Raw genomic sequence first — 23,410 nt, 5'->3', positions numbered from 1 at the left:
GAAATAATAACAAAACAGTGAGTATATGTATATATATTTTAATATGTTTACAAGTTTTAGTGGTTAGCTAAACATACAACAAGATTATATGAGTTTAAACCAACAAAAACAGGGAGTTGAGTTTTGCAAGATACCTAAACCGAAATGGAGAGCATAAACACTTCAAAAACGCGATGGAGACCTTCAAGCTACGGATCTACTGCACGAATGCGTAGCTCGGCTCTGATGCCATTTGTTAGTCCCAATTCTTGCTAAGGTCGATCGGTTTAGTAAGTGTAAGTGGGTTTAGTTGTTAAGAACAAGTATTATGATGATAAGGTTGAGAGAGAGATAGTTGCAAATGGTGAAATGTGTAATAACTCAACTAAAGATTAAAATGGGTGAGAGGTTGCTTTATATACTATCAACCTCCTTTAGTTACAATGGTGGTAAATAACATTTACTATGGTTAAACTAACTAATACAATAATAAGTAAACTAACTATTACATCAATACTAACTAAAACCACATGTCACATATAATAAACAATATTCATTGTCAACAATCTTAAAAAACAAAAAAGTACGTGATGGGACTGAAGTCGAACCTAAACTGATTTTAAAAGTGTTACAACAGAGATAATTATGCATCCTACAAATGATCTTTTAGGCTCCAAATCAAGATTGGAGTTAGCCACAAAGTTTACAAATGAGTTTAATAGTTTTGGTGGCTCTAACATACTGTTAATTATAGTCCTTTGAGAATTTATGTCATGTACAAAAAAAAAAACAACATTATTAAGTTGAAACAAAGTCCAAATTAACAACACGGTACAATCAACCATTCGAAGAATCTGGCATAGTGCTTCCATATAACTTCTCAGTAAACTTCTCGGTAACCCCACACTCTGGCGACGATGGTCCTGTGTCACGATCCTTATAAGGCACACCATCGTCCACCAAAACGTCAACCACCTCTTGTTTCCGCGCATTCAATTCATCATTTTGGATACATCGTAAAATATCCAACACTTGTTTCATAGTCGGCCTCATATCGGTCTCCTGTTGCAGACACCGAAAAGCCAGCTCAGCCACTAACGTGATCCCCCTCCTTATCGAACCATCAACATCAAAACCAGTACTTTTGTCAACCAACTCATCCAATTGATGGTTTTGGATCTTGTTAATTGCCATACCAGCCAAGTTTATATCGAGTCGATCTCTGCTGATGTCAACCGCTTGAAGTGAAGATATAAGCTCAATCAAGACCACCCCAAAGCTGTAAACGTCACTTTTGTCTGTCAACTGGTAGCACAAGTAGTATTCAGGATCAACGTAGCCAGGTGTCCCTTGTGGGGCCGTTGATACATGTGTGCAGTTATTCGGGAACAATCTTGACAGCCCAAAGTCAGCAACTTTGACTTTAAAACATTTATCTAATAAAATGTTGTTTGATTTCACATCCCGATGAACAATGTCTGACTCATGGAGATAAGTTAGTGCCTCGGCTGTTTCTATCGCAATATTGAGGCGCACTTGCCAGGTTAACGAACATGATTTTGAGTTTGGGTTTGATAGTTTTCCATGAAGATGATCAGCTACTGTGCCATTAGGAATGTACTCGTAAACCAGGAGTAATTCTCTACTTCGTTTTGATGTGCAGCCGTACAATTTCACCAGGTTTTCATGGTTTAATCTTGTTAAGATCTCGACTTCGTTCATGAACTGCTCCACCCGCTTGAAATTGTTCTCGTATAAACGCTTGACCGCAACTTCTCGACCATCAAGAAGCTTACCTAAGAATAAATTAGTTAACCAAAGTCCTAGTAGGCTAAATGACAAGTTTACACACTACCTCCATCCCAATGTTTAAGTCCACTATACGAGTGGCCGATCCAGGAATTTTTAGGACATATGCGAAACGTTAAAAATTGAAAAAATTGAAAACATAGGACATAACTTCGAAATTTATTTTTTATTTACACTAAAAATATTTCGGTCGTAGGGGGCGGTCCCCGATTGCCCCTACATGTATCCGCCCCTGCACTAGACAAGCAGTAGAACAATTTATGATCTTTTCACCGATAAAAAAAAATCCATATACTTCGATAAAGTATTTTCAAATCGATTAAAACTGAAAAAGGACGATTATATCAGCAGAAACTATAGATAGACAAAGTAGGGAGAGAGTAACAAGATTTTTAGTACTTACCATGGTAGACAGTTCCATAACCACCATCACCAAGTTCTCTTGCTTCACTAAAGTTATCAGTAGCTACTTCTAGTTCTTCATAACTAAAAACCTGAGCTCCAAAATAAGAGCATTTTCCAAACTCTTTAATTATATTGGGAGAATATGACGAAGGGGTACTTGCAGTAAAGGTAGATTGAGTATCACTACTTAATCCTCTGCTCGATGTCGTAGTCAGAATGGCTTTACTCTCGGATTCGACAGCTACTGCTTTTTTTATCGTGGGATTTTTCCTTCGTTGTCTGCAAACAAAGATTCCCCATCCAATGAATAGACCAACAAGAACGGCTCCGATGGTTGGAAGTACTAGTATAAAAAAAAAAAAAAAAAAAAAAAAAAAAAAAAAAAAAAAAAATCAGCTTTTTGAAACAATGATTATGTAAGAAATTTATGATTTTTTTTTATGACAGAATAAAATCCATACTTATTATTAGAGACCCTTTCTTTGAGCTCCCTGCAAATAAACAGAAATCCAAATAAATGTTAGCTTCATGAGTAAAATTACAACAAAATAATACTCAATCCCGCACATGCGAGGTTTGAGGTAGGTGAGCGGTAGACAATCCTTCCTCTACCCTAGAATAAAGAGAATCTCTCTAACCATGAGTTGAGAAAGATTCTCCACTAAGAGAAAGTCATCCCCAGGGTAGATAGAGAGATTGCTTATGTGAAGAACTCCAGCTATATATAAACAAAGATAAAGAATAAAATAAATAAATAAATACAAAGATAAAAATAAAAATAAAAGTAAGAATAGTAAAAGACGTCATGAAAATAGTGGAATCAAATTTTCATGGATTTTAAAGTCTGCCTGAAATTCAATTTAGGCACTAAACGGCAGTCAAGACGCCATTAAATTGACGCTTGTTGTTGCCTCAATTAATATAGTCAAAAGACATTGAAAAAAAAACTCGAAAGACATGTCAGGTGGAAGTTGTTGCGCAAGCAAAGAGCCAACCACGATAACAAACCAAAACATCACTCATTCACCTTTATGGTAGACATCCCCGAAACCACACAACTAAGTGAAAACCAACCATGCTCAAGAGCAAAGACGGTCGTCCTCATGAGTAAAATTGATTCTATAAATAACCTCCACTTGCCGATAAAAATTACTCTAGTACTTTTTTTTCCAGTTTTGAGTCCGTACAAAACTCGCTACTTGGGGACTACTCGGTTGGTACTATAAAGATAGTAATCGACAATTCCAACATTAATCGGATTAGATTATTATAATTTAAATAATAAAGTTCAAAATTATATATGTAAATATAGAAGAAAATCGTAACCATAGATATAAACATAAACTTTAACACAATTGTCTAAAAACATAAACATAATTGTTCATTTGTTCAAAAACTCTAAAATTCTAGCTTAAATTCATGTTAAAATGTTAATCAATTTTGACTATGATCAACAAATTAATTTTGACCCATTAAGAGGCGTGACCGATTTGAAAGGATTTTGAATAATAAGAGAAGTTTAGTTTATATTTATTCTTTAAAAGGAGTAATCGGGGTTTTTACAATAGTTGTCTGTAATATGGTAGAATATAACGGCATAAGATTTAAAAAACCTGCTGGGCTACAAATACTATCGCTGCAAATGCAAATAGGTTGGCCTGTTGCGTTATTAAATCCACATTTCGCTTCATTCGATCTACGACTACACTCGAAGCACTGGTCTGCAAATGGATCGTTATAAACAACCTGAAAACCCCGAGTCAAAGCTTCAGCAAGAGTCAAAAGGCTCTGATTAAGATCACGTGCAACAGTTTTTAACAGCGGGATCGTTACACCGTTAACACAGTGTATCATCTTTAATATTGGATCAATAGGAACCTCTCCAATCAAATAATACGAATCTGTAAGATCGACACCGCCTAAATCACAATAAAATCGGTTCTCCTGTTGAATCATCGACTCAGGAAACGAGTTACACCCGAAGAATATCGTCAGGTTGACGTTCTCACCGCTGATGTCAGCATCAAATGTTGACGAATCGAGAGATGAATTGACAAAACTACTTGGACATGTAGTGTTCCATAAATCGGATCGGGCTAGAACGAGGCTTTTTGTAGTCAAGTTGGCTTCAAGAACACGATAAGTGACGGAATCAATATTTAACTCGGGGTGGTCGTTGTCGTTTAGGCAAGTGAGTCGGAATTCGGGTGGGCCACAATGATCGGCTCGATCACCACCCGTAAAAGGGTAACTAAGATTATGAATGTTGCCGCATGAGAAAGTTCCGTCACAACCGGGAAAAAACGTGATGAAATCGGGTTCGTTGTTGAGTGATAAAACAAGATTGCCCGAAAGGAGAAGGACGAAGGTTGACGAAAAGAGAGACAGAGGAAGCATGTTTAGGATTGATTGTAACTGTAGTAACAATGTAGAGCATTTTAAAAGGTGGCAAATTTTAAGATTTTGATAATAAGTAGAAAGAATCCAAAACATGAGTAGGTTCAAATCAGGAACTGATAGTGTTAAACAAATCTCAACTGCTATTTGGTTTTTGTGTGATAACTTTTACCATGTGTTGTATTGTTTATTAGTAAGTGAAGATGATATTCATCAGAGTATCCGAAAGAAATACGTACAACCATGCATGGGAACTTTAATTAAAGGTTGATTAGATAGTTAAGGTGCGTTTGGTTCGTGGAATGCTTTCAATGAAAATGGTATTCATCAAAGGAACTAGAATCTAAGGAATTTTTTTTGAACGGCGATATCGTCATCGAATGCTCTCATTTGTCACCACACACGCGTTAAGAGGAAACCTAATTCGCGACGATGTTGGCAGTACCATCGAAGGTTGAGAAAAACCCACAGAGACTTTCCCAAATCGCATTGATGTTGGCAGTACCATCAAAGGTTGGAAACTCCCTGCTTGAAGTGAGAATCGAACCTGAGTTGATAATACCCCAAGTTATCTCACCTCATACCACTCAAGCGAAGCTTCGGTGATTGGAATCCTAAGGAATATGAATTACCTTAAGCGAAGGATTTGGTGAATTACAACATAATTCATATTTGAAACCAAACATGCACCCTTATACTGTAAAATTTATGAATTCACACAGTTAACTTTTTGGTCGTAACATACATAAAATTCATTATTCAGATTCAAACGTTACTAGAAGCCGTTAATGATATAATAGGTTCAAGTATGGACACTTAAAAGTCTACATAGGTGTACCGTTTGTTATGAGAGTGATGATAATAGTAATAAATATGACCAAGTACTATTATTTATAATTTATAAATATCATAATCATAATCAAATAATAAGTGAGTTAAAAGTTTGTGTCTTTGTATAACCAAGATGTCATTCATTTCAATTCTACAACATTGATGATATGCCTTTTTTTTTAATTGAGAATCCAATTCTACTTACTTCCCCTTAACACTATTTTTTTTTTATTTTTTATTTTTACTTGAATATGACGTAGTATTACCCAGTAAAAGTTATTGGCAAGGATCCCCCCTTTACACTGGCCGGCCCATGCCAGTGGCTTTTTCTCCGGCTCCTCGGGTCACAAAATGTCAAAAGGGGAATCTTTCGCCCAATGACCGATGGGTTAACGGAAAACCCCATATTAAAACTTGAAGAGGGTTTTAGAGGCCTTTAAACCCAATAATTCAGAAGATAACTGAATTTTACAAAATGCCTTCTATAAATTAAAGTAGATTATATAACCATGCAGGTTTCATGTGCATGCCAATACCCAACCAAACAGGTATCACAGGCTCAGGGACGGATTGACCATGATCTATATGATATACCCATAACCCGCCCGCCTTCCCCAAAAATGCAGGAAATGCAAAAATATCCTGTAAAACAAATTTGAGTTGTCATGCATAATTGTTGTTCCGAGTTTTCTCTCACCCATCACCATCAATAAAACAACCTTTATTGTTCGTAACTAGCTTCTTAAATTACCAAAAGTTGGTCTAAACTACTTCGCGGAATACTTTAAAATGGATTATTTATTGTAATTCTTTATTTTATATATTCACCATGAACCAACAACTATTGTTTGTATAATATTGTAACATAGCCGGACATAAGACTAAAATTAAATAATTAATACTCCATTAATAAATGTAACGCTGATCTATTCAAATCTTACTAAAGCTTTTCCCATATAATATTAATCAATGTTTTTTTTTTTTTTTTTTTTTTTTTTTTTTTTTTTTTTTTTTTTTTTTAATCAAAGTTGGTAGGTAAAAACACTACATTTAACTTATGACAAGAGAACCTAAGAATTTTCCTTAGATGCGTAGTATCATTTTGTAAAGATTAGAGATGTCCATTTATCGTTTTACTGCATTAATTTAGAGCATATTTAATGAAATTTGTTATAATAATAATAATAATATAGATATGGATAGTCAATTTTGGTGTATACATATAGTCAATTTTGGTACACAAAGTATGTATTTTTATATTGAGATTTTAGGCTATAAATACTCATGAATGCAAGCATTAAACTTGCACCATTTCTCACACTTACAAAGTGTTTCTTTCTTTCTCTCCATTATCATCTTTGTTCTTACACTTCATTATTAGTATTCTAAATCAAGAATCAAATCACTAAAGGTAGTTATAAGCCTACTGAATTATAACATCAAGAATCAAACCACTAAAGGTAGTTATAAGCCTACTGAATTATAACATCAAGAATCAAACCACTAAAGGTAGTTATAAGCCTACTGAATTATAACATCAAGAATCAAACCACTAAAGGTAGTTATAAGCCTACTGAATTATAACACGTTATCAGCACGATAATCTTAATATTAATTATGGTTGGCTCTGCCACCTAAATGATATATGGTCGGTTATACCACCTGAATAATATATGGTCGACACTGTCGTCTAATTATCATTTATGTTACTAACATTTATATTTCAATTATCTAACATTTATATGGCCGACACTGTCGCCTAATTATCATTTATGTTACTAACATTTATATTTCTATTATCTAACATTTATATGGCCGACACTGTCGCCTAATTATCATTTATGTTTACTAATATTTATATTTATGTTATATAACATTTATTAATAATTGCTTACATATGGTCGACACTGTCACCTACTTATCATTTATGTTATATTAAATTTATGTTTAATGTTTATATACTTATGAATATAAAGTGACTATAATTTATCATGTTATTTGTTTTAATAGAAAATGTCGAATCTGAAAAAGCTTAAATTTACTCCTTTAGAATCAACTGGAAACAACTACATGCCATGGGTTATAAAAGTAAAAATGCATCTTAAATCAATGGGCATTCTTGAAGCCATAAATGAAAACAACACTTGTTCTGAAAAAGAACAAGCAACGGCATGTTGCTTTATTCATCAACATATTGATGAATGCTTACAAAATAATTATGTGACTGTAGAAGATCCCCATATTTTATGGGAAGGTCTCAAAAGCAGATTCAATAATCAAAGAGAAATTTTACTTCCAGCTGCAATGGAACAATGGAGAACATTAAGGTTCCAAGACTTTAAGAAAGTAAATGAATACAGCTCAGCTCTGTATAATACATGTTCACAACTTAAATTCTGTGGACATGAAATTAGTGATGCAGACATGATGGAGAAAACTTTCTCCACAATGAATGCTGCAAACATCACAGTGCAAAGAAATTTGAGAATGCTAAAGTTCAAAACATATCCTGAACTTAATTCATATCTCTTAGTTGCAGAGCAAAATGATGAGCTATTAATGAAAAATCAGCAATCCCGTCCTACTGGTACACTTGCAATCCCTGAAGCAAATACTGCAAATAATTATAAACAGGGACAAGGACGCGGGCAAGGTCGTGGTTATAATAACCATCACCATCATCATGCCAAAAGCCATAACTATGGTACAAACCATCCTTATGGTAATGGTAATGGGCGTGGACGTGGTCGTGGTCGTGGCCGTGGTGGTCAAAGAAATAGTAATCCACGAAAATATAAATATCAACCACAAAACAAGCCCATTAAACAAGATGTTGAAGAAAATTCTTCTAAAAATTCTGAAGAATCTTGCTACAGATGTGGTAGAATGGGCCACTGGGCTAATACTTGCCGAACATCTAAACATCTTGTTAAGATGTATCAGGATTCGCTGAAAGGTAAAGAAAAGGAAGTAAATTTTGTGGATAATATTGATCCAACAGTCACTGAGAAACCATCTGATTTATATGAAGATTTCTTGAATGTTTAAGTTGTGTGTCTTTTGAAAAATAAACGATTTAATATCGTCTGTCTTTGACATTATGTTTGCTAAATGTTTCAGTACTATCTATTTGCGTTTAAAATATTGTGTAATATTAATGTACTCACTATTTATTTCTTATATATGAAGTTCAATATGAATTTTGCTGGAATACAACATCAATCAAGTGGTGGAGATCTCTGTATAGCAGACAGTGGAACTACACACACTATACTTAAATCCGAGAAATATTTTATTGATCTAAAACCAACGGAAGGAACTATACATACAATATCAGGACCTGCTAACTTGATAAAAGGGATAGGAAAGGCAAATTTCATACTACCAAATGGTACAAAATTTTTAATAAATGATGCCTTATTTTCTCCCAAGTCAAGCAGAAATTTATTGAGTTTCTCCGACATATACCTTAACGGGTATGATTATCAGTCAGTGACAACAGAAAATGAGAAATATTTAAGTATCACTGACAAGAGTCATGTGGTTGAAAAACTGCCAAGACTTAGTTCTGGATTACATTATACACATATAAATGTACCAGAAATACATATGGTAGTTAACGAAAAATATATTGATCCTGGTGTATTCAGTTTATGGCATAACAGATTAGGCCATCCAGGATCAACAATGATGAAAAGGATTATTGAATGTACTCATGGACATCCACTAAAGGATAGAAAAATCCATCATGATACAATGGTTCCATGTACATCTTGCTCTCTTGGAAAATTGATAACTAGACCCTCACCACTTAAGGTTGAGAAAGAATCACCAATGTTTCTTGAAAGAATTCAAGGTGATATATGTGGACCAATTCATCCACCATGTGGACCATTTAGATATTTCATGGTTCTAATAGACGCATCTAGCAGATGGTCTCATGTTTGTCTGTTATCAAGCCGTAATGTGGCATTTGCAAAATTTCTTGCCCAAATTATTAAATTGAGAGCTCATTTTCCTGATTACACCATTAAAAGGGTGAGACTTGATAATGCTGGTGAATTTACATCTCAAGCATTTAATGACTATTGCATGTCTATAGGAATTGTTGTTGAACATTCTGTTGCTCATGTGCATACACAAAATGGTTTAGCCGAGTCATTGATTAAACGTTTACAGTTAATCGCTAGACCATTGATAATGAGAACAAAACTCCCTGTATCTATATGGGGTCATGCAATTTTACATGCTGCTGCATTGATTCGCATCAGACCAAGTGCAAGTCATAAATATTCCCCCCTACAACTTGCTTTTGGTCAAGAGCCAAATATTTCCCATCTTAGAACATTTGGTTGTGCAGTGTATGTTCCAATTGCGACACCACAACGTACAAAAATGGGTCCTCAAAGGAGGTTGGGAATATATGTTGGATATGAAACATCTTCAATATTAAGGTATATTGAACCTATGACAGGTGACGTTTTTACAGCACGTTTTGCTGATTGTCATTTTAATGAAACATTGTTCCCTAGATTAGGGGGAGAAATGAAAAATAAAGAAAATGATGTTTCATGGTGTGAACCTCAATTAAAGTATCTTGATCCTCGCACAAAAGAATGCGAGACAGAAGTTCAAAAGATAATGCATATACAAGAACTTGCAAATCAATTGCCTGATGCATTTACAGATACAAAAACGGTGACAAAATCATATATACCAGCAGTAAATACTCCAGCTCGAATTGAAATTCCAAAAGCTGGCAATAACGTCACTCATGAATCTTTGCCACGTCAGAAACGTGGAAGACCAATCGGTTCAAAGGATAAAAATCCTCGAAAAAGAAAATCAGCTGATAATGAAGTAAAAGAAAGTGTTCAAGAAGAACCACAAATCAGTACTCCTACTGCAGAGGAGATTGATGATGTCAATACAGAAATTGCAATCAATTATGCATATTCAAAAATATTATGGAACCGAAATGAAATGAAAAATCTTGATGAGAAATTTTCATTTAATGTTGCATATGACATCATGAATAATGATGATGATCCAGAACCAACATCTATGGTTGAATGTCAAAATAGACATGATTGGGCTCAATGGAAAGAAGCAATACGAGCTGAATTAGAATCACTCAATAAAAGAAAAGTTTTCGGATCCATCATTCTCACTCCTAAAGATGTGAAACCTGTAGGATACAGATGGATTTTTGTCCGAAAAAGAAATGAAAAAAATGAAGTTACAAGGTATAAAGCTAGACTTGTAGCTCAAGGTTTTTCTCAAAGACCGGGAATTGATTATGAAGAAACTTATTCTCCTGTTATGGATGCAATTACTTTTAGGTACTTAATCAGTCTGGCAGTTTCTAAAAATTTAGAAATGCATCTCATGGATGTTGTGACTGCTTATCTATATGGATCACTTGATAGTGATATATATATGAAGATACCTGAAGGATTTAAGGTACCAGAAGCATCAAATGCAAAACCCAAAGAAATGTATTCGATTAAATTACAAAGATCTTTATATGGGTTAAAACAATCGGGACGTATGTGGTATAACCGATTAAGTGATTACTTGATAAGCAAAGGGTATACAAATAATCTTACTTGCCCTTGTGTTTTCATTAAGAAAACAACATCCGGATATGTGATCATAGCTGTTTATGTTGATGATCTTAACATCATAGGTACAAATAAAGAGATCCATGAAGCCATTCAACTTCTAAAGAAAGAATTTGAAATGAAAGATCTCGGAAAAACCAAGTATTGCCTTGGTTTACAAATTGAGCATATGCCTAATGGTTTACTTGTACATCAAACAACATATACTGAAAAGATTTTGAAACGTTTCAATATGGACAAGGCAAAACCATTAAGTACTCCTATGGTTGTTAGATCACTCAATGTTGAAGCTGATCCATTTCGTCCATGTGAAGATCAAGAAGACATTCTTGGACCAGAAGTACCATATCTTAGTGCAATTGGAGCTCTTATGTATCTTACAAATTGTACAAGACCTAACATTTCTTTTGCAGTTAATTTGTTGGCAAGGTTCAGCTCTGCTCCTACCAAAAGACACTGGAATGGGATCAAACACATATTTCGATACCTTCGAGGAACTACTGATTTAGGATTATTTTATTCTAACGAATCAAAACAAGATTTGGTTGGTTATGCAGATGCAGGTTATTTATCTGATCCACATAAAGCTAAATCTCAAACTGGATATGTATTCCTAAATGGAGGTACTGCAATATCATGGCGTTCTCAAAAACAAACACTTGTTGCTACATCGTCAAATCATGCCGAAGTGATTGCATTACATGAAGCTACTCGAGAATGTTTTTGGTTGAGATCAATGACACAACTCATTACTGATTCTTGTGGACTAGAACGCGATAAAAGTCCAACAACTATCTATGAAGATAATGCAGCTTGCATAGCACAGATGAAAGAAGGGTATATCAAAAGTGACCGAACAAAACACATACCACCTAGATTCTTCTCATACACTCAAAATCTCATTAAGGACAACCAGATTGAAATGAGATATGTGCAATCTAGCAAAAACTCTGCTGATCTTTTCACGAAAGCACTTCCAACTGCTATTTTCAGAACACACGTTCATAACATTGGCATGAGACATGTTCAAAAGATGTAACAGCTGAAGCGATGTCTACTTGAGGGGGAGTCAACTCCATGCTGCACTCTTTTTCCCTTAGCTAAAGTTTTTTCCCACTGGGTTTTCTTTAGCAAGGTTTTTAACGAGGCAGTAATTTATAGTTGATCTTCAACAAAATAAAATTGCTATCCAAGGGGGAGTGTTATAATAATAATAATAATATAGATATGGATAGTCAATTTTGGTGTATACATATAGTCAATTTTGGTACACAAAGTATGTATTTTTATATTGAGATTTTAGGCTATAAATACTCATGAATGCAAGCATTAAACTTGCACCATTTCTCACACTTACAAAGTGTTTCTTTCTTTCTCTCCATTATCATCTTTGTTCTTACACTTCATTATTAGTATTCTAAATCAAGAATCAAATCACTAAAGGTAGTTATAAGCCTACTGAATTATAACATCAAGAATCAAACCACTAAAGGTAGTTATAAGCCTACTGAATTATAACATCAAGAATCAAACCACTAAAGGTAGTTATAAGCCTACTGAATTATAACATCAAGAATCAAACCACTAAAGGTAGTTATAAGCCTACTGAATTATAACAAAATTAAACTTTTTGTAAGACATATGATTTCTAAGGTGTTACTTATTTCCGGTTCACATGTTCTTGTCTTAATGTATTCTTTAGCACTTGTACATCGTCGCTTACTTTGCTTCTTTTTTTTTTTTTTTGTTTAATTTCGGTTTAGGTTAGGCATGGCTCGGTATAGATAGTTTGTTTGATCTTGCTTTCTAAGTACGAGTCACGCCGGTTTCCTCTTTTGTACCTCTAGTTGATTTCGTTTTCTTTTTGAAAACGATTTCGATTGTTATAAAAGTTCTCGTTATTTTTGGTATAAAAAAAAAAAAAAGGAAGAAAAAAAAAATTAAAAATTTAAAGACTTTACCAATGGCCAAGAAGTTAACTGAAGTTGCATAAATTTTCAATAAAGATAATGTCACTTTTTCTGATTTTACATCCTTTTGGAGACAATTAAAATGATATTTGTTAAACCCTAATTTAGCTTCGATTCGTGCTTAGGTGTTTGATCCGATTTGGTACAATTGATGTTTAAGTTGAAGGTGATGAATATGATGATGAATATAAAATGAACACAGAATCTGAATGTGACAATGATATGAATTGATTCAGTATTTTGTACAAACAAATCCTAATGCCAATGGATTAATCAAACTAAGATTAATCCACGGCTTTCTTCAACAATCAACTTGATATGGATCAAGTTGATGTCACAAGGTTAACCTAGTCTCTCAATGTGTTTGAGAGAGTATTTGAGGAAAACACACACTGAGGGTGTAAGTGTATGTGAGGAATGGTGGAAGGCTTATGGTTTCTACATGGTTAAGTGGTATTTATAGTTCATACCACTTACTTTACAAGTAAGCTTAACCATTAAAACTAGCCTATGCTATCATTTAATCAATCACAAATCTATATCTATAATTATTAGGAATTTCTATTCCTAACAATATTACATTTCATTAGAAATTTAAGCAACTTATGTAACCTTTTTTTTTGGCTATTTACTTAAGAATCGTTGACATTCTAAGTGTCTATAGTCTACAAAGGAAATATGTTTATAACCCTTTTTTACTGGAGTAAATTTTTGTACTTGAGGTGTCAGAATACATAAACAAATATGATTTACCTTATTTGAAAGTTTAACCTTGGATCAGAAGTAAAGTATACTTCATCACTTCCAGTTTTGGATAGATCACAAGACAACTTTGGAACAGCAAAACTACATAGACAACGACTATTGTAAACAGCATATTTCCATTTGTGTAAAAGGGGTTCCAAAATCATTTTGGATCCAAACCTTATATAGAATTATATGTTAGGTTATCTTTGTATAAGAAGGCTTCAATAACAAATTGTAAGTATCAATTCAGTTAATAAAAATTATCACTGATCAATACAAAATCATATCTAGCTTTCAATTCTCTTAAATATCATGGTATCAGAGCATATGGTGTAGATCCTTGATCATTACACTCGCAATTAAGCTTCAATCATTTACCATAAACCAAGCTGCCATGTCAACGAGTGACGGTAGCTCAGAAACAAGGAAGCAGAAAATCAACTTCTTAAACAAAGCTGCCATGTCAATTAATGACAGGAGCTCAGTAACTTACCTGGATGTTCTATGTCAACCACCATCTCTTATCACCAAATCAGAAACCATCATCACCAACCACCATCGACCACCGAAACAACCGAAGTGTATATAATGTGGTATGTCAAGACACACCATAATTCAATGTTTTAAACTCATCGGTTATCCCAATTGGTGGGACAAGAAAAATCATAAAAAGGGCTAGGTGATGACGGCAACAACAGTGGCTGATAAAGAAAGTACCAGCACACCAAGAACTCACCAGAATAGCTGCAAGTCATCTCAAAAGGCAACAAGAGGTAATCTAATCTCTCATTCATCTAGAAAAACGACCGAATGGGTAAATATGGTCGAAAATCAACGGGCCGGAGCAAAAAGGGAAATCCCTAATCGCTTCAAAACGGTTGGAGAAAATAATTCAAACCTGAAATTGGTTGGTGATGGAGCAATATGGGAGACCAATAATCGTTTCTAGTGCCTTCAACAACCCAAAGAAACCGGTACAAACCTCAAACCCTTCATCTCTTTATTTTCTGAATCTATGTTAAATATAGATAATAGAGATAATATCAGTAATCAAATTGATCGATTTAGGGATGATAACCATAAAATAATTAATAATCAATCTAGAGATAAGAAAAGGTTTGGGGATACCAAATCTGGGATACTGAACACGCGTGATAACCTGTCTAGGATAATGAAAAAAAATAAATTTGGAACTGGGCAGGAATCCCATGGACTGGTCAAAGAGGGGAACGGGTTGGGAAATAAAAACAAATTAAATACAAACCCAACTACTTGGACTAACAAAACACAGTCCACTAAACCTTTTCATATGGGCTGGAATAAATCTAGTAGTGGGTCAGACAAGTCAAATATTAAGCCCACAAATACGGGATGGTCTTTTTTCAAAAATAAAAACAAACTCGATGATCATGCTAAAATTGTAGATGGGCCAGACTATCCAGGATTTAATATTGGGCCCAAAAACATAACTAAATTTAATGATAATATACAAATAAAACCCAAACCTATCTTATGTCAAAATACATATTCCGTTCTAGCAAAAATGCAAAATGATTTTACCGGAAAAGCTAATATATGATTTCAAACAACGTAAAGAATAACGAATGGATTTTTTATTGTGGTGCTACCCACACAATGACTTTTGACAAATCCGATTTTTATGCAAAATCAAAACCCCGGGTTAGTAAAATTCAAACGGCCAATGGAGGTGTTGTACAAGTAGAAGGGAGTGGGAAAATTGAAATTACTCCTACTATGAAGTTATCAAATTGTTTATATATTCCAACCCTGTCTCATAAACTATTATCTGTTAGTCATGTTACAAAGGAATTAAATTCTTCCGTTTATTACACCCTACTTTCTGTATCCTTCAAGATATCAGGACTGGGGTGATTATTGGGCGTGGTAGCGAACGGGGTGGGTTGTACTACGTGGACGAAGTAACCCAACAAGGTACCATGATGCTTGCTACCGGAACACCTACGAGGGAAGCTTGGTTATGGCATAGGCTGTTGGGTCATCCATCAGCCGGATACTTACATACTTTATTCCAAGTCTTTTTCCATCAAATGTTACTTTAAATTGTGAAACTTGTATTTTGGCTAAAAGCCACCGAAGTACTTTTAAACCTAGTAATACAAGGAAAGATGCCCCTTTTGCTTTAATCCATTCGGATGTTTGGGGTCCTGCATTGCTCATTGGGGGGGGGGGGGGGGAAGAACTTCTGGTAATTTGTCTTATTTATTGATGACCATTCACGCATGACATGGATTTACTTTATAACTCACAAATCAGAAGTGTTTGAAATTTTTTCTCATTTTTATAAAATGATACAAACCCATTTTAACAAAAATATTCAAATTTTAAGATCCGATAATGAGGGTGAGTTTGTCAATACTTCAATGAAGCATTTTTGTGAAGAGAACGGGATTATTCACCAAACATCTTGCGCTCATACTCCCGAATAAAATGGAGTAGCCGAACGGAAAAATCGACTACTTTTGTAAATGACAAGAGCATTATTAATTGAATCTAAAGTTCCGAAGAGTTTTTGGCCCGAAGCCCTTGCTTCCGCTACCTATCTTATCAACCGTTTACCTACCAAAGTTTTGGGCACAAAAACCCCTAAAGATACTCTTTCCCAATTCCATACTCTTCCAACTTCATTTAGTATTGAACCTCGAATATTTGGGTGCTCGGTCTTTGTCCATATTCCAAAACATGAGCGTAACAAACTAGATCCATGTGCGTAAAAATGTGTCATGGTTGGCTATGGAATAAACCAAAAAGGATATGGGTGTTATAGTCCAAAAAGACATCATGTTTTTCCTACAATGAACTGTGACTTTGTCGAAACCGAATATTATTATGATACCCAACTCACGAGTGAGGGGGAGAAAAAGGATGATGACACTCTAAGTTAAATACAATGGACACCTAAAACTGATAATATCCAAATTCCAACACCAAATCCAAATCCCGAAAATCCAAATCCCGACAATCCCGAAAATCCAAATCCCAACAATATCCTAATAGTTACACCAAATCTCGAAACACCAACACGAGATTCTGAACCTCCCGAAAACTTCTCAAACAATGAACACCCAATTCAAGAGGAACAAAACGATTCAACTTCCGCTACCACAAACCCCTCACCTAACCCAAATCCAAATCAAACTTCGGAGAAATATGTCTTACCACAAAGAACCACTAGAGGCATTCCACCAAAACAATACTCTCCGTAAAGGGAAACCCCAAGATCAAGGTATCTTATGGCTAATATTGCAAAAGGAAACTTATCTAGTGAAGCTCAAAAATTCAATGCTGCTCTTTACTCTGAAGAAATCCCTACAACAGTGGACCAAGCAATGAAATCAGAAAAATGGAGAAAGGCCATGGAAGAAGAAATAGAAGCACTCAAAAAAAGTGACACATGGGAAAAATGTATTATTCCTCAAGGAAAGAAACCCGTAGGGTGCCGATGGGTGTTTACAATTAAAAGAAAACCAGATGGTACTATTGAAAGATACAAAGCCCATCTTGTTGCCAAGGGATATACTCAAACTTATGGAATAGATTATTCCGAGACTTTTTCTCCGGTTGCAAAGATTGATACCATTAGAGTTCTCTTCTCTATCGCTGCAAATGAAGACTGGCCACTTCACCAATTTGGTGTGAAGAATGCGTTTCTCCATGGCGAATTAAAAGAAGAAGTTTATATGGAAACTCCACCAGGATTCGCGGGAAACATCAATAATAGGGAAGTTTGTCGACTTAAAAAATCTTTATATGGGTTGAAACAATCTCCACGGGCTTGGTTTGGGAAATTTACATTATTTATGAAAAAATATGATTTTAAACAAAGTAATTGGGATCATACCCTTTTCTTAAAACGGAAAAATAATCTTATCACATGTTTAATTATTTATGTTGATGATATGATAATAACGGGTAATGATAAAGAGGAAATTTTGTAACATCCCGTTTTCCCGTACATGTCTAAAGGTACATATTTAATTGTTAGTACGCTTATAACTCATTCGTTATGTGATGAAATGAAATAAGTGTTAATTGATGTGTAATGTATATATATATTTTGGAATGTATGCATGTATAAGTATATACATGAGTTTTGACCGTGTTAGGTCATGTGAGGCTTATAGACGAAGTTTGGGCAAATATGTATAGCAGGAACGAGGTGTACTAGTTGTATAAATCAATTGTTAAGCTAAGTTGTCGAATTGGGTCAGTTACAGGCCATTGCCGCGCCGCAAGGCTCTTGGGAGCGCCGCGACAAACAACACAAATCAAAGTCAGTAGGGGAAACAAGCAGCTCGAATTTTATATGCATTGCCGCGCCGCGACATTTGGGGTCGCGTCGCGACCCACTGGGTGAACTAGTTCCGGTTTTAGCTTTTAAAAAGAGTGAATCAAGGGTATTTTCGTCTTTTCGCGTGTAGATCTGATTGGGACTTTAAGTCTCAGCCACTTATCTCATTTAATTCATTTCTTTTCTCATTTCTTCTCTATTTTCCTCTCAAAATACAAAACCCACTTAGATCTAAATTAAGATTTGAAGGTGAAGATTTGTGAATCAATCCTTGGAGCAAGAAGTAAAGTTATTCTCCTTGTTCTTAGCTACGAGTGGATAGTGTTGGTAAGTCTTAACTCCGTGTTTTGAGTTTTAGTTAATTTATGGCTAGGGTTTGGCCATTTGAGTCTTGTAAGACCCATTTGGGGACTTAATGGGTGGATTTGGGTTAATATGATGCAAGAAAACCCAAAAGGTGTTAGTCTAGGGTTTTGGTCATATGGATTGAGGTTATAAGTGTTAAATGGTGTTGTTAGTCACTATTACACTTGTAAATGATGAAAAATTTGTAAATAGGTCAAGTTTGACTAAAATTGTAAGTCTAAGTATCAAAATGGGTCAAATGGGTAATTGTTGACCTAGTTGGGTGAAATGAGTATGAATTACCCGTAAATTGTGTTAGTTGGTAATAGTAGACTCTAATCACTATCTTTTAGTGATTTATGACGAGTCATGGCCATTAATGGGCGGTTTTGGTGGATGTGAGTCATTTAATGCATTTGGCTCATTAAATGCTCAAAGGTATGTATTGTGGTTAGTCCACAAGGTGTGTATTGAATGTGTACTTAATGTATTAGGTACCTTGCTTTGAAGCATACGGAAGTGTTTAATCACCAACGACGTGTTAAGGTGAGTGGAATAATTATGCGTGTATGTATATAATGTATTTATTTGTGTAGCGTGACATGTGGAATTGTCGCGGTGTTCAAGACACCACATTGTCATGGGAGTGGAATTGTCGCGGTATTCAAGACACCACTCATTGGTTTGATTGACATGTGGAATTGTCGCGGTGTTCAAGACACCACATTGTCATGGGAGTGGAATTGTCGTGGTATTCAAGACACCACTCATTTGTTTGATTGACATGTGGAATTGTCACGGTGTTCAAGACACCACATTGTCATGGGGGTGAGTTAGTCGCGGTGTTTAAGACATCACCCGGGGGATTAGTGAATACGCGGAGTAATGTACACTAATGGATGTTATGAACTCCGACGGTCTTTCAAGTACCGTTCCCTTGTTCGATTGGTTAACCATGGTTGTGTGAATTTGTATTTAGCATATTAAATTGTGAACTATATGCTATTGTTATTGCTAGCTTATTGTGAATCGCGGATAGTAGTTTATGCATGATGTTTGTATGGTTGTCGAATTGCTAGCTTGTATGTGGTATTGTGTTTGTGATTGCAAGTAAGTAGGTTATATATGCATATATATGCTTATTGCACTCACTAAGCGTTAGCTTACCCTTCTCGTTGTTTATCTTTTTAGATGCAGGTGCGGAGAAGGGAAAGGGGGTTGTTGGATACTAGTTCCCATGTTGGATTTGTGTTGAAGCTTTTGAAGCCGACCTAGAGTTTTGAGTAGTTTAGCCCCAAATCATGCTCGGGTGTAGTTTGGATTAAAACTACCATTTTAAGTGGGTTGAACTTGCATTACATTTGATTAATGGCCTTCGTGCCTTTTGTAAACATTAAATTTTTGGTATTGTTTTAATGAATCGTATGGAATGGTTTACATCACTGTATGGCGCGTAAATATTTTAATTAATTATATATAAAAAATTACTCGTGTTAAATACGGGTTTGGTTGTTTCAAATTTGCAACTTAAAAACAAACTTATTTAAGGAATTCGAAATGAAAGATTTAGGCATACTTAAGTATTTTTTGGAGATTGAAGTGCTAAGATCCCAACAGGAAATATTTATTTGCCAAAAGAAATATATTCTCGATCTTCATGCAGAAACATGAACGATTGATTGCAAGCCAGCCGAGACTCCAATGATTCCAAATCTAAAGTTATACATGGAAGATGATGCTGATCTTACCAACAAAGAACAATACCAAAGAATAGTAGGAAAGCTCATTTATCTCGCACATACTCGACCGGATATAGCACATGCAGTAGGAGTGGTGAGCCAATTTATGCATAAACCACAAGCTCATCATATGAAAGCTGCAATGGGAGTAGTCGAAGCATTGTGAATAAAGAAACTTTCAAGTGCTGAATCCGAGTTTAGAGGAATAGCAAAGGGGGTAGTCGAAGCATTATGGATAAAGAAACTTTTGACAGAAATTGGATTCCCGCCAAAAGAAACTATTCAAATCCTTTGCGACAATGAAGCCGCAATTGCCATCTCGGGGAATCCTGTTCAACATGACCGAACTAAACATGTTGAAATTGATCGACACTTTATCAGAGAAAAATTAGATGGTGAAATCATCTCTTTACCATCAATCAGATCAGAAGACCAGTTGGCTGACATTCTCGCCAAATCAGTTAATGGAAGGTTTTTTAGTGAAGTTCTTGGCAAGTTGAATATTGGAGACCCCACTATTCAACTTGAGGGGGAGTGTCAGAATCCATAAACAAATATGATTTACCTTATTTGGAAGTTTAAACTTGGATCAGAAGTAAAGTATACTTCATCACTTCCAGTTTTGGATAGATTACAAGACAACTTTGGAACAGCAAAACTATAGAGACAACGGCTATTGTAAACAGCATAATTCCATTTGTGTAAAAGGGGTTCCAAAATCATTTTGGATCCAAACCTTATATAGAATTATCTGTTAGGTTATCTTTGTATAAGAAGGCTTCAATAGCAAAATGTAAGTATCAATTCAGTTAATAAAAATTATCACTGATCAATACAAAATCATTATCTAGCTTTCAATTCTCTTAAATATCATAAGGAAGCAACATTACTATATTTGCTCTACTTAAAAAAAATAAATGCCAGGTAAATTATAATTTGCCAATCTAAAAAAAAAAAGTTGTTCACCTGATCGCGGCGATAATCTGATGCCAGTATTCTTGTTAGCCGCAGAGCAATTATCGGCTAATAATGGAAATCCAGAACAGGCGCAACTACTTAGACTTGTAGCATTATTGTAAACGCACTGGCCGCCAGATAGGATGCAGTCCCCGCAAGGCTTGGGTCCCACATTCCACCTGACCTCAAACCCTTGCTTAGCAACATTACCCAACTCAACTGAGTCCAACTGAGTTTGGTTAACAGGAACCGTTACACTAGTTTTACAACTCCCTGGGCCTTGTGCTCCTTTCGAAACAAAAACAGGATTATTATACCCGTTATTATTACTGCAATTAACAGAGCCGAGTTTTGTGGGATTGTAATGATCTGGACAACCAAAGAGAAAAGTGACGTTCGTAGAGCTTGATGTGTAACTAAAAAGATTGTAATCGATTGAGGTGTTGACTAGATTTTTTGGACAGGGGGAGTCAACCATATCTTCTCGAATGATTTTCAGAATCTGGGCCGTTGGATCTGTGCTAAGAATCTGGTAATTGACGTTCATGATGTTTATGGTAGGCGGCTTCTGTTGATCGTCGCAGTTTAGTCCAAAACCAGGTTGACCACAATAGATAGGATCTTGGTGTCGACGAAAAGGGTATTTAAAGCCTGGAATAGTTCCGCAACTGAAAGAAGTATTGCAGGTGCCGTAGAGATTGTTTTCAGGGCTGCTTGAGCATTCTCTAATTAGTATTAATATAAGAAATTTGACTATTAAATGGAAGGATTTCATTATGATTATCGAGTGCTAAAACTTTTAGAAATACAACTGCATTAGAATTAGAAAATGATTTGATTATTTCATTCAATTCAATAAGGTGTTCTCAAAGAAAAAAGTACTCTCTAAACCGAATGTGAAAGTCGTTATCTATCAGACGGCTTAAATTATTAGTATATTACTTTGGGTAGTTCTGATGTCAATTTTAGATTGACTTTTAATTTTAATGAAATAAGGCTGGTTGACTTTAGAGTTATTAGTTTCTATTAAGTATTGCTACTATATTGAAAATACAATAATATGAGATGTTTCGAGGAATAAGGACAGACCAATAACATGTCTAATAATTCAGTTTACTGAGATTTGAAAGGTTTTATTTATTTATTTTCCTATTTTTTTTTTCTTCTCTGTATTTGTGTATTAAAAAACCTATATCAGAGCGCTCATCATTTAACAATATGCAGTTAAATATATACGGTAGTAACTATCTTGTTGACAACACCAAGTTAGTTGATGTTACTCAATCATGACTAGTCAAATTTCACAAGTTACACTTTTTACTTTTCTAGTTTATGTGTGGCACACCAAAGGGCCTTTGGTCCAGCGGTATCATGGTTGCCCTCTAACCAAGAGGTTGAGGGTTCAAGTCCCACCTGGGACATATACAATGATTGTAAATATTCGTGTTAATGAGTGTTGTGAATTTGCCTTTCAAAAAAAAAGTTTATATGTGGCACTCACTATCAAGTATTAAGATAGTATTATGAAAGACTAGCTTATAACCCCGACTTCGCGGGCTTGATAACATCATTTTGCAAGTTGGAGTTCCAAAACAGTATGAGATTAGCAGTAGCTTCAAAAATTCCATATATTCATGCTTACAAAAAATGCACTAAACATGTGTACAAAAGATATAGCCCCAAATAGTATGGAACGAAGTATGTGTACAAAATATACACTTAGCAATGTCAATTATAAGATTAAGACACTTCTAGTTCGGTCATGGCTGTTGTTAGCGCTAGTCTTATAACATGGTTGCTTTCCAAAAGTCATTAATCTCTTCGCCTAATCAGCAGTCATTTTTTTTTTTAATGTTGCTGGCATCTCTTCATGACATGTACAATTGAGTTATTAGCGATGGCTGGGTTGAAAATTTAATTGTATGTGTTGGAAAATCGTGTGTACTTATACCAAATCAGATTAACGCAGCGGATAGTTAAAATAATAATCTTTTATTATTTTATAAACAAAATTTAACATGATTAAATTTTCACTTATTTAATGAAACATGCACACGATTAATCTATCCCATTGATCCAGTTACACCACTAATAATTGTCATGAATATAAAACAAAAGAGGAGTTAACGATATACCTTTCTTGAAGAAAATGATTGAAGGAGAGAAACCTACGATCAAAAGTATGACCGTCTCTTTGGATAGTCCACACTACACTTCAAACAACGTCAATGGATGCTAGTCCAAACCCAAGTAATAATTAATCAACCTTTGATTAAT

General features: G+C 35.0%; 1 protein-coding gene across 2 annotated transcripts; it reads right to left on the bottom strand.

Annotated features, from left to right (window-relative positions):
* Nucleotides 1-540: 540 nt before the first annotated feature.
* Nucleotides 541-21,943, bottom strand: LOC139865772 (LEAF RUST 10 DISEASE-RESISTANCE LOCUS RECEPTOR-LIKE PROTEIN KINASE-like 1.2). Of its 2 annotated transcripts, none has more exons than XM_071853871.1 (4): nucleotides 21,143-21,943; nucleotides 2,655-2,684; nucleotides 2,192-2,536; nucleotides 541-1,775 (listed from the first exon to the last, which is right to left on the bottom strand). In XM_071853871.1, the coding sequence occupies exons 1-4, from the start codon at nucleotides 21,906-21,908 to the stop codon at nucleotides 817-819; spliced, it is 2,100 nt and encodes a 699-aa protein (XP_071709972.1). In that variant the 5' UTR covers nucleotides 21,909-21,943; the 3' UTR covers nucleotides 541-816. The 2 variants fall into 2 exon arrangements, with proteins under 2 accessions (XP_071709972.1, XP_071709973.1); XM_071853872.1 differs by lacking the exon at nucleotides 21,143-21,943 and adding an exon at nucleotides 3,807-4,646.
* Between the last annotated feature and the right edge of the window lie 1,467 nt (nucleotides 21,944-23,410).

This window comes from Rutidosis leptorrhynchoides, chromosome 9 (assembly GCF_046630445.1).
Source record: "Rutidosis leptorrhynchoides isolate AG116_Rl617_1_P2 chromosome 9, CSIRO_AGI_Rlap_v1, whole genome shotgun sequence".
Lineage (NCBI taxonomy): Eukaryota > Viridiplantae > Streptophyta > Magnoliopsida > Asterales > Asteraceae > Rutidosis > Rutidosis leptorrhynchoides.
Note: the sequence above shows the minus strand (reverse complement) of the source record. Positions and strands in the feature narration are given on the sequence as shown.

Coding starts and splice junctions, on each gene's coding strand:
- LOC139865772 (XM_071853872.1), bottom strand. CDS start 4,590: ATGCTTCCTCTGTCTCTCTTTTCGTCAACCTTCGTCCTTCTCCTTTCG. Junction 2,685..3,806: donor TAGTATTTGTAGCCCAGCAG/GTTTTTTAAATC, acceptor GTTTATTTGCAG/GGAGCTCAAAGAAAGGGTCT. Junction 2,537..2,654: donor GAAAGGGTCTCTAATAATAA/GTATGGATTTTA, acceptor TTTTTATACTAG/TACTTCCAACCATCGGAGCC.